At 43.0% G+C, this 11,862-nt stretch overlaps 1 protein-coding gene across 2 annotated transcripts; it reads right to left on the bottom strand.

The window, feature by feature from the left end:
- Positions 1-2,995: 2,995 nt before the first annotated feature.
- On the bottom strand, positions 2,996-11,862 carry LOC4340986 (acyl-coenzyme A oxidase 3, peroxisomal). Of its 2 annotated transcripts, none has more exons than XM_015788636.3 (13): positions 11,306-11,862; positions 7,792-7,909; positions 7,592-7,699; positions 7,331-7,503; positions 7,158-7,257; positions 6,972-7,046; positions 5,316-5,446; positions 4,861-4,996; positions 4,289-4,408; positions 4,056-4,202; positions 3,865-3,969; positions 3,691-3,792; positions 2,996-3,561 (listed from the first exon to the last, which is right to left on the bottom strand). In XM_015788636.3, the coding sequence occupies exons 1-13, from the start codon at positions 11,797-11,799 to the stop codon at positions 3,313-3,315; spliced, it is 2,058 nt and encodes a 685-aa protein (XP_015644122.1). In that variant the 5' UTR covers positions 11,800-11,862; the 3' UTR covers positions 2,996-3,312. The 2 variants fall into 2 exon arrangements, with proteins under 2 accessions (XP_015644122.1, XP_015644121.1); XM_015788635.3 differs by lacking the exon at positions 11,306-11,862 and adding an exon at positions 9,595-10,152.

Genomic DNA, 11,862 nt, shown 5'->3' on the forward strand with positions numbered 1-11,862 from the left:
CATGACAACCATTAAACTTAGTAAACTTGGGGACTTTAAAACCTGGGGGATTTGGGATGTTATCAAAATAATCACGATATTACTTTTGGTAAACCCTAGCTCAATTCCTTGGCTCAATTCTGAAAGCTTGTCTAATAATATTTCTCACACACTCTTCCATATTCTGAGGCCTTGGTTGTGGATTTGATGGCCTAAGAAGTTTTGGTGGCAAAGCAACATGATTATACTGGCCATAACATGCATTATGCGGATATCCCCAAAACATGATTAGGATCATTATAAACATTTTAAACCAGTGGAGGAATAGGTGGAATAGCAGTAGTAACAGAAGCAACATGTGAAATAGCAGTTGGTTAATGGTGCAAATAGAATTATTCATGATTGGGTCTATCTCTTGGACAGTTAGCAGGGTGCCTGTCTAACCAACCCAGGGTCTGGTCTGCCCAGCGGTTAGAGGTGCGGTCAGACCGGCCTGTGAGATGGCTGGTCCAATCCAGGACAGGGCCGGTCGGACCGATTAGGGGCCCAGTCAGATCGGCCGCAACCCGCAAGGCTACGGTTTGGCCCCCCTCCATGCATAATGCATTGTATGTTTCCCCATTTTATCCGTTTTTGCTAAAAAATTGTTGCATAGGGCCATAGAGGACTCACTAGTACTATGCATAGAACTATGTGATGGCAAATCGGCCAAGAGAGAGCCAAATTAGGAGTTCATAATGGTCTTTACCCTTCTATTACAATAGGAACTCGCAATGGCCTCTAATTTATTATTGAAGGTCATGTTTATGGTCTCATCTACAAAATTGTCTATAAGTTGCTAAATAGGAGGGGATACGTCATCAGGATTTACCTCTTCGGAGATGACAATTTGGGTAGAGGACCATTCCTTCTAAAAACATCTTGGTGGGTCTTCTTGTAGCTCCCAAGGATCGCCTCCTCCAACGCCTTCTCTTCTTCTTCTCGAGATCTTGTCACTATTCCTCGGTGAAATCCTCCATGCTGATGGGTAGGATGTTTCTTGGATTTACCTCCTCACGCTTGGCCATGATGATGATGTAGTCGTCCCTAGTGGAGTCGCAAAAAAACGTGTTGACGGCCTTTTCGATCACACCGCCAACACGATCCGTGATCCACCTAAAGCTTTATGGTGTATGGAGTTGCCAACCACCTTGACCTTGAGAAACCCCCTAATCAAGACGGGTTTAGAGATCAAAACCGGCTAGTTGAGCCAATTTAGACAAATAGGGATAAACACCATCTCCCAGGTAGAACAAAAGATTTTCGGGACAAACTTATGAAGAGGACTCGCATTCTTGTGGTAAATATAGACGACTTTCAGCACAAACCAATGAAGATAGGCTGACTAGGCTAAAACTTAGGGAAAAGTAGATGTGATATTGAAAGAACGATTCAATTGGCTAATTGTGTTGTTGTAGATTGTATCTCAGTTGAGCTGGCCATGCCCCTAATAAAGGGGTTGGTCTTGACTCCTACATGACCCTCTTCACATCTCACTAGGTGTACAAACTAATTTGAACTTGAAAAACCCCAAGCGAAGAAATCCGAGACCTGACAAAACCGGACATGGAGTCAGACTCCGCCGGTTTGACTAGCCACATGCTGCCAATCATACCAACGTCCCCGCACCATCGGTCTGACCGACCCTATGGCGGCAGTCAGATCGGTCTCGCGTAGCAAACAGGGTCCTTTCCAAATTCAACCATATTTTCCTATTTTTGCTTTAGGTGTCAAATTTGGGTGTTAACAACTTCCTTCTAATGATGTGAAGTGTTACTTCTATTTTATATTTTCTAGAATTACTTTCTCCTAGTAGTGTAGTTACTTCTAGTACCGTGAAAAATTACTTCTATTTCTCTTAGAGTTACTTCCTATATGACACTAAATTACTTTTTCCAAAAAATAATATAGTGAATACTTCAAACAAAAGAGCATCTTCATATTTTTACTTTGCATATTCCAACATCGTCCACTGTGTTTACTTTTAATGCCATTGAGAGTACCTTTGGTTAATGGTATAATGGTGTAAACTAGAATTTTTCGTGATTGGGTCCATCTCTTAGCCAGGTACAGAGCGCCTGTTTGACTGACCTAGGGTATGATCTGCCCATCGATCAGAGGTGTGGTCGGACTGGCCTGACAGACGACTGGTCCAGATCGGGCCAGGGACGGTCGGACCTACTAGGGGCCCGGTCAGACTGGACGCAAGGCTATGGTTTGGCTCGCCTACCGCGTAATGCGTCATATGTTTCCCCATTTTATCCATAATGCAGTGTTGTCCCTCACCACTGCACGTGCTAGAGGAAATCTGGACGCTGGAGGAAAGCAAATAGTTTAAAATCTTAACTATGTTTTGATTGTGGTGGTCTGCTCAAAACAAACTGGTTGAAGGGGGAGGTTATTTTCTACTGCATGAAGTGCCTTTTCTCGCTAACCGATTAGTTTCTGACTTAGATCAGCACATAAAAGCTAAACAAAATAAATGTCTTACAAACTCTGTTAGCTCATGGAAACCACCTACTGCTGGAATGATAAAAGCTAAATATTGATGGATCTTTCTTTCAACATTCAGGAGGTGGATGGGGTGTAGTAGCCAGAGGAAATGTTGGCTGTCGTCTGTTGATGGCTGCTAGGAAATTATAGAATCTGCAAAATGCTAACCAAGCAGAAGCTTTGGCACGCATTCAAGCGCTCCAAAAAGCTAATGATGTGGGAATGGGCCACATTATAGTTGAAAATGATGCTCAAGATCTGAAAGTGGTTGTATTGGATGACACACAAGACAAAAGTGTAAATGTTGTTGTTATTAGGGAAGCCAAATTTATGATTTCAATGAACTTTGATGCCCATCAAGTTATGTGTTGTCCTAGAGAGTGTAATCGTGTTACGCATAAACTTGCTAAGATTGGCACTTCTCTGGGTCTACAGAGCCACTTTGTTTGGCTTGGGGGATTCCCATGATTTTGGAAGCCTGCGATTCAGCTTGGCTATGAAGCCGTCTTCTTCTTTAAAAAAATGTAGAGGCTACATCCACTTATTCACGTATGTCCCATTCTGAAGTTCCACTTATTCACGTATGTCCCATTCTGAAGTGCAAATTACAAGAACATAAACTTCTATGAAGTCCAGATCAACATCACCATCTCGAACTATACACTTCAGAGAAATTATTGTAACCTATCTTGACAGGAAGTAGTTGCAAATGTACACCTATCTTTGCGTATAGTGTGTTTGGCTGTCCATCTGTAGTAGTTCCATTGGAAAACCCCATAACTACCTGATGGTAGCGTGGAGTCATTCATTCCCAGAAGACCGTGCATTTGCCTCAATCCAGTCAAAAGCGAGTGGGCTAAGGAAGGCATCTGGGATTCCGAAGGAACTGACAATAGCAAGTGCGTGGGGCCTGAGTTCACTGCACAGTGTCATCACTTCTTTCCTAGCAGCGGCTACATTCTCTCGCGATAGGCAACCATATCTCAAAAAGGATGCAGATTCGTCTATGCAAACCATAACATATAAAGACCTTAGTAAGCCCAATATATCCTGCAGAACGCAAATTCAAGGTTACATGAAGATTACTTCTGCATGAAAATTCACATAATAATAACAATACAACAATCGAAGGGATTCAGGAAGGACTTCAGCTAGGTAGCAAGAGGAGAATACATATACCTTTAAAGAACCAGTAGGAATATTCTTCTCATCCTCCAAAAATATTTGCAAAATTGTGCGCTCAGTAAATGCTCTAGCTAAGTCTTCAGCGAGTTGGTAGCTCTGGATAAATGTCACACAAGTTAGACACTAAGTTAAGCTCGCCAAGAAAATGTGCAGTAAAAGCAGATTTACCAGCATCAAAGCCTTCTCTCTGTTTTCTCCTTGTGCCAGATAGTTAGAAACCTCCGTGGTGAATCGTTTCAGTAAATCTCGCTCCCTCAAGCAGAGCAAGTCCATCTATTCACCATCACAAAGGCATACATAAAGAGTTGTCTCATGACAGCTATCTTATAAATGTAAGAAACTAAGTTATTATTCTATACCTGGAAACTGGAGCTTCTTAGTGTGCCACTTGTCAGATAATCAGGAATAACAGGGCAAGGACCATTCAAGTGTTCCAAGCCCAATCCCTTGAATGGTTGATTCTTCCTTTTTGCTGTCAAAAATTCAGCATAAAGGGCTTTGCTTACCTGAAAAGGTTAAATAGTTAAAATTAATCTAAGCATAAAATACCTTTGGGAGAAATACAAAGATGACAAACAATAAGCAAAATAACCTGCTGCATTAGAACATTATTGTCGCCCTCAAATGTAGACTGGACATCAAATTCAGCTTTGAAAATTCCTATGCGATTCTCTGTCTTCAAACCTTGGCCACCACAAGCTTCACGGCACTCCTAATAGATGTAAAAAGAAATCCAGAATGTGATATCGATCAAGAAAAGGGCTTGTTTGGAATAATAAGATATACTCCCTCCGTCCCAAAATATAAGCATTTTTGGACCTGGACACGGTCTCTGAGATGCTACTTTAACTAACAATATCTACAAAAGTAAAATATCTTAAATAAAAAGAGTTGCATATTATGATAGTTCATTTAATGATAAACATAGTAACATCAAATTTACATGATTAATCTTTTCTAATTTTTTGCTATTAATAGTCAAAATTTAAAAAGTTTGACTTAGCACTATTCTAAAAATGCTTATATTTTGGAACGGAGGGAGTAGACTCTATCACAATAAGCAAGAAAATTCTACTAGAATCCCTGTCCATCCGAATGTATCAACATTCCTAACTAAATAGATCTCTAAAGAAAAAAATACTTGGTGGCGCTTTTTGACAATACCTGAAGTGTGGTCATATTCTGCCAGGTAAGTGTAGCTTTAAGAGCACTAGAGTAAATGTGTATAGATTTGTTAAGTTCAGGAGTCCTCTTCACATACATCCTTTTCATAAAATTACCAGCACTGCTCATCAGACATCTGCATAAGGAAATATACTTTAGCATATATGATGACATTAAGTAGTAGTGAAAACACTGAAAAAAAGGGCTTAGCATTAGTGATGTTTTTTTACATGTTGGGAATATTAGCAACTTTAGTGCTAATATTTTTTTATAAGGATACTGGCATTTCATGACTAGAATATCAGATCTACTCCCATGCCAAATGTTCAGCAAGATGATAGATTAGCAAGAGGAAAAAAAACGAATGAGCTACTGCAAAAACTCCAAGCTGTGGAAAAAGCTTCAAAATTAAATACATGCAAAGTACAAAAATCCAGAGAAAGCTAGTAGGTTACGCTTTTGCTAGCAGTGGTAGAAGGCGTCGCTGGTGACTGGGATAATCAAGTAACAGCATTTCAGGACCATCCGGTGTAACTGAAAAGGCTCTCCTTGACAAAGCATATCTCACAGCAATTGCAACGCCAACCTGTAAGCACAGAGAAAGAGCACACAAGCTTATTTATTTTAGAAGTTTTAAGGTCCTTGAGGAGGTACCGGGAGTACCACATTTTCTACTATAAAATTTGTACTTCTCAGTGTCTCGTGTACCAGCAGGTATTAAATTTTACAATAGAAAATGTGGTATCTCTTTGTACCCCTAATTTGTTCAAGCTAATTGCTAAGAAGGTTGTCAAACAATGTACAGTGGCTCAAGCATTGGGTAATCAAACATGGATCACAGATATAAAAGGAGCTCTCACTGTGAAAGTGATTAGAGAGTATCTTCTGATCTGGGATTTAGTGCTTGCAGTAAACTTGCAACATGATACACCGAATCAGCACCGTTGGAGGTTATCGGGATCTGGTACTCTAGCAAATCAGCATATGAGACTCTTTTTGTTGGGACTATCAGATTTGCTCCATGGAGAAGGGTATGGAAATGTTGGGCACCGCTAAAGTGCAAATATTTTCTATGGTTTGTGGTAAATAACCATTGTTGGATGGCTGATCGCCTGTCCAAGCGAGGGTTCCCACACCTAGTTGCCTGCCCTTTGCAACATATTCTTATCACTTGCGTTTTTAGCTGGCAGGTTTGGTCGCTGATCCTTCACAGAGTAGCTTCACGCTTCACTGGCCTCGCCCCTACCCCTGACACATGTCATTTCTCAAGCTGGTGGTCTAGGGCAGTGAAGGACATCAACAAAGAAAGGAAGAAAGGGCTAAACTCGCTTATAATTCTGGTGGCTAGGGAAATTTGGAAACACAGGAATGATTGTGTTTTCAATGGCTCAATTCCGAGGGTGTCAATGGTGCTACAATCAGTAGCAGATGAAGGCACATTCTGGTGCTTAGCCAGAGCTTTAAAGTTTCGTGAGATATTGGGTAGGTCGATGGCCCTTGCGACTTAAGTGATCTTGTTTTTCTGTTTTTAAGTGTTTAGGGTGGGGAGATTTTTGATCCCCTCCCTGTGCTTATCTTCTTATTATTAATGAAATGATGCACAGATCTCCTGCATGTTCGAAAAAAAAACCTCTTATTGTAACGTATCTAGGAACAAAAATTTGATTGAAAAGCACATTCCTCTGCGTGTTAGGAACTGGATTCTTACTTTATCACTGGCACTGATTGATCTAAACTCAACCATTTTAAAAAGATTTCTCTATACTCCATCTTGGCTTAGTTATTTCAGTTCATGAACAGTCAAATTCCAAATAAATCTCTGAATTATAATTTCCAGGTTTCGAGAAATGTTCTTGGCTGTAAAGGTACTTCCAACCAAACTTGTTTGGGCTGATCTAACTAAGTGCACAGATGTGGTCTGTCCTTGTTCAAATAGATGATACTTCACTTTGCTTGTGCTGTTTATCTTAGCTGATTCCAGTTTGCTTAATTACCAGCTAGTCTAAATGAGCAAATTCTATAATAATCTTGAGCTACATATATATATACCCTCTGGAACTCATTCGAACAATCTCCATGTATATATAGAAAAGGAAGGGCACATGACATACCTTTGAAATATAAACCGCATTAACTGCAATATTAACTCGACCAAGTGTAAGTGGAGATAAAAATGCTGCAAACCTCTGCAGAACAGAAAATTATCAGTTTGAAAATGAGACAAAAATGAATGCAGCAACTACTTATCTATGTGTACGTCTAGGGAGTGAGGGAGAGAGAGGATAAGGTCGCATTACCTGATCAGGGTCATCTATCGTGCTAACATATTGCCCATCCGGCAAAACATCAGCAACAAGATTCAGCAAATTCTCTCGAGGAACACGTATATTGTTAAACCTGACAGACAGTTAAATTAATTTACAATGTGCGTGATAGGAAGACAAAACTTTACAGAAGTACAAGGGCTCACCAAATTCGTCCATTATCAACACCATTTAATCCAATTTTATGGCCACAGTCAGCTATCTGGATATTAGGCATAACATTTTCATGTTCATCCCTAATCTGAGCTACAAAAGCATGGACTCCTTCATTTCTCCCATTTATATGGAGCTGCGCAAAGACTATAGTATGTGTAGCATGCTGTAAAAGGCCACAAACACCAACAGTAAGTAATAACCAAATAGACAGCATAGATGTACTCAATTATTTAAGTGAAATTTCATCATACATTAGCAGCTCCACCAATCCAGTACTTCTGGGCTGATTCACAAGGAGTATTTATCACAAACTCTCTTGTTTTAATATCATAAGTAGCCACTGTCTCAATTCCTCGGACCTTCAAATTAGTCAAATAAGGCAAAGAAAAATCTCATCAACACAGCTAACAAAACTACAATTCAGTAATTTGACCAAAATATCATCACATACATTGCTCCCATGACCCAGTTCTGTCATGGAAAAACAACCCTTGATAACATAATTTTCTGTGTCCGACAACCATTTGTCATGGTGGCGCTTTGTTCCAAGAAACTTGATTGCGCTGCCCCTGGAGTGCAAAAAGAAATGATGTTTAATACCAGAAAATTGTCAACAAACATAATGCTATCAGTTCTATCAAATAATCATTCATTTTTCGAATTCAACATGTTACACTTTCTACATGAAAAATGGAAGGAGATCAACAAAATATTGAATAACTTCCATGAAGGGTTAAGACCAGTTCCAGGCGGATGTTCTCTCCAGTTCTGTATGCTACAAATATGAAAATGCTATCATACGAACCTAATTTTATAATGGGATAAACAGTAATTGCTTAAAGAACAAGTGGTGCTTACAGAAAGGGTACATGGCATGGAGGAAGATGGAAAGATAGAGTTGAGAAGCTCATTGCTCACTTGGTATCAAAATACAAAATAGAGATAATAATCCTTCATCTAGAGGACTGTCGTATAATGTACGGGGTAAATTGGCAAAGCCTCGTTTCATAGGAGATCCTAACAAGATAGAACAAAACATTCTCCTGCAAGCAATGGCTAACAATTACACCCAGCAGCTAAAGTGGATAAGATAACAACAAAATCTATTACTCCTGCACCTAATTTTCCAGTACAGTATAGGATTGGACTTTGGGTTGCAAAGGGGCCAACTGTGATGGCCTGATGGGAACATGCAGAGAACACCATTGAGGACCGTCAATTCATTCATATGTTGCCAAGAAAGAAAACACGATTGCTATAGTCCAATGAGAAAACCATTCAATAAAACTGCGAAGTAAAGTAAGACAAAGCAAGACAAAACCTATTCTTTTTTTCTTTTACCAACTCTCTTCTTCAAGTATGCTTTTAAAGAGAGCTTTCTCTCTCTTCCCAATTCATTTTAGTCTTACACACAGGACAGTGGGTACACAGGAACAAAACGAACGAGAAACTTAACCAAATTCGTGACTGTATGCGTATTGCAGAAGAACCGAATCCCATAAGAAGAAGACAACTGCCGGGGAGATGAAAGAAGGAGGGCACCTACGGGGTCCGAGATCCACATCGACGGCGAGGTCGATCCGCCACAGGCCGGACCGGAGTCAGCCGAATCCTTGCAGCAGCAGAAACGGATCTAGCGCATTCGGATCAAATGGTGGAGTCGCTTGGCCTAGTGAGGTGCGATTTCGCCGGAGAGGGGGAAAACTCAGTAACGATCTGGAGTGTAATGGGCCTTGGACCACGGCAGGATTTGATTCCATTGTATTCGCTATAAGCCCATTTAAAACAGCGCATGTAACGGGCTTGGATCATACTATTATCCTATTAGGGCCCAGAATCACAGTACCTAAAGTTTTGTATGCTGAGTCAACTATATCCGTATCAAACTGAACGGAGAGAAAATCCATATTTTGGTGCAATTAAGAAATTAGGTATATACAGATTTTCTAAATTTTAAGAGAATTAGGAAAAAAGAACGGGAGCATTGAAATAACTTTGTAGTGCAGAGCTAATGAAAGCATGAAACTTTACAAGAGAACCAAGCGAAACGAAACAACATTATGTACTGTAAGTAAGCAAGCAAGCTCGGAGCCAGAAGAAGTGTAAAAGAGAACAAAATTATGTACTGTAAGCAAGCAAGCTCGGAGCTAGCAGGGGTGTAAAAGAGGACAAACTTATGTACGCAAGCAATGAAGCAAGCTCGGGCCGAGCGGAAGAAAGGTCGGAATCACCAGATGGCAAGGGAATTAATCACCAGAGGAAGAAATGGACGCCGATCTTGATGGCGAGCGAGTGATCGTAGACGCCAATGCAGTCGAGGAGCGCGATCCTGCGGAGCTCGGCCTCGGCGTCGCCCTCCGTGTCTGTGAGCCATCCACGGAATACGCCGCGCCGCGCCAGGTACCCGATCCGCCTCATCTTCGCCTCCCGCAGCCCCTCCTTGTCCTTGTTGAAGTCCGGCGATGCGAACACCCTGCCTGCAGGTCCGGGGCCCCCGTGCCGGCTGCAGAACAATGTGCTCTGCTCCATGACGCGGAACATCCAGTCCCGCACGCCCAGGTCGTGCCCGTCGAGCAGCCTCCGGAGGTCGCCTAGCGCGAACGCCGGGGGCTGCTCATTGGACTCCGGCGGCACGTAGCCCAGGCAGGAGAATGGCTCGAGCAGGGAGGCGAATTTGGCAGCCGGAATGCCGGCGAGGTGGCGGGCAATCGCTGCGGCGCGCCGGCTGGCGGCCGGCGAGGAGGACATGGGTTCCATCGGAGTCTTCGGTGTCCAGAGGAGATCAAGCGAGGAAGAAGAGGTCGGACCGTCGGAGTCGTTGCGGTGCGGAGCGGAGATGAGACACCGGAGCAGCTTCGAAGTTGACAAACATATATCGAATCGGGAGATGCTCTCAAGTCTCAAGCAAATGGACAAAAAAAAATATACTTTTTAAGAAGAACCTTCGACAAACGAAGAAAAATATTGAAACGCAGAAAAAAAAAACTGACACGTGAGACATGCTTGGCCTGAGCACAGAACAAACTTGAAAACTACCGTACTGGACATGTGAATCTCTCAAAGCCACTTACTCTCAAGTCTCAAAACCCTCCCCAAGCATGAAACGAGTTCGATTTCCTGGCTCATCCTCCTTGGGCTGGTTTGGGCCTCATCAAACAAGACTTTAATTAAATTGATTATAATAGTTTCGCTTTATAACTGGTTGGTTGCTTAGCTGTGTGTGTTGCCACTTTGTGGCCTGCACGCTATACACGAATTCGAGACTACAGGGATAGGGTATGTGTTGCCACTATGGAAGCATGTGTTGCAGGATGCAGGTACTCTGCAATTCTGCTCACGGATAAACGACCCCACTCCTGCTGCCGCGCTACAGCTGTGTTTAGTTTAGCGCAAAGTTTGAATTTTGGTTCAAATTAGAGATGATGTGACTGAAAAGTTGTGTGTGTATGACAGGTTAATATGATGGAAAAGGACTGAAGTTTGGATCCAAACTTTAGATCTGATCCATCCTCAAATATTTCTCTTCCGTTTACTTTTCTCATGGATTGCTTGCACACCTAGAAATCCTAATAATTTACTTGCTACTAGTAACTTGCAGTAAGTTCAGTATTATGCAGACACGGAAGGACACCATGACCAGACTAGCTGTGTTTAGTTTCACGTCAAAATTAAAAGTTTGATTAAAATTGAAAAGTTTAAAGAAAAAAGTTAAAAGTTTATGTGTATAGGAAAGTTTTGATATGATGTAAAAGTTAGAAGTTCAAAGAAAAAGTTGGGAACTAAACCAAGCCTTTGCCAAGTCTTTGGTCGTACAATGCCGTGGCTGATCCTAAATTCATCGCACCAGAAAGACTGCCATAGCAGAGCTCAAAACTGGGAATTGAGCGCGAAATTGGGGATTGGCAATATAATGTGAGCTAGGAATTGGCGAATTTGAGACAAAATTGGGGGCGAGGGGAACGTACCAGAGGAAGAAGTGGACGCCGATCTTGATGGCGAGGGAGTGGTCATACATGCCGAGGCACTCGAGCAGCGCGAGCTTGCGGAGCTCGGCGTCGGGCCCCGGCTCCGTGAGCCAGCCCCGGAACACGCCCCGCCGCGCCAGGTAGCCGACCCGCCGCATCGTGGCCTCCCGCTGCCCCTCCTTGCCCTCGTTGTAGTCCGGAGACACGAACACCTTTCCGCCGCTGCGGCGCTGGCAGAAGAGCGGGCTCTCCTCCATCGCGCGGAACGCCCAGTCGCGCTCCCGGAGGTGGTGCCCGTCGAGGAGCGAGCGGAGCTCCAGCGGCGAGAACGCAGGGGCGGGCTCCGACGACTCCGGGGGCGCGTAGCTCAGGCACGCGGAGGGCTCCAGCGCTGCAGCAACGGCGGCGGCGTCGCGAGGGGAGAGGCCGGCGAGGTGGCGGGCGATGGCGGCGGCGCGGCGGGCGGTGGCGGAGGGAGGGTACGATGGATCCATCGGAGCTATGGCTTGCGATCGTTGACGTGAGGACAAGGATTTGGTGGGATTGTGATGGAAGTT

Source organism: Oryza sativa, chromosome 6 (genome assembly GCF_034140825.1).
Source record: "Oryza sativa Japonica Group chromosome 6, ASM3414082v1".
In the NCBI taxonomy this organism is placed as follows: domain Eukaryota; kingdom Viridiplantae; phylum Streptophyta; class Magnoliopsida; order Poales; family Poaceae; genus Oryza; species Oryza sativa.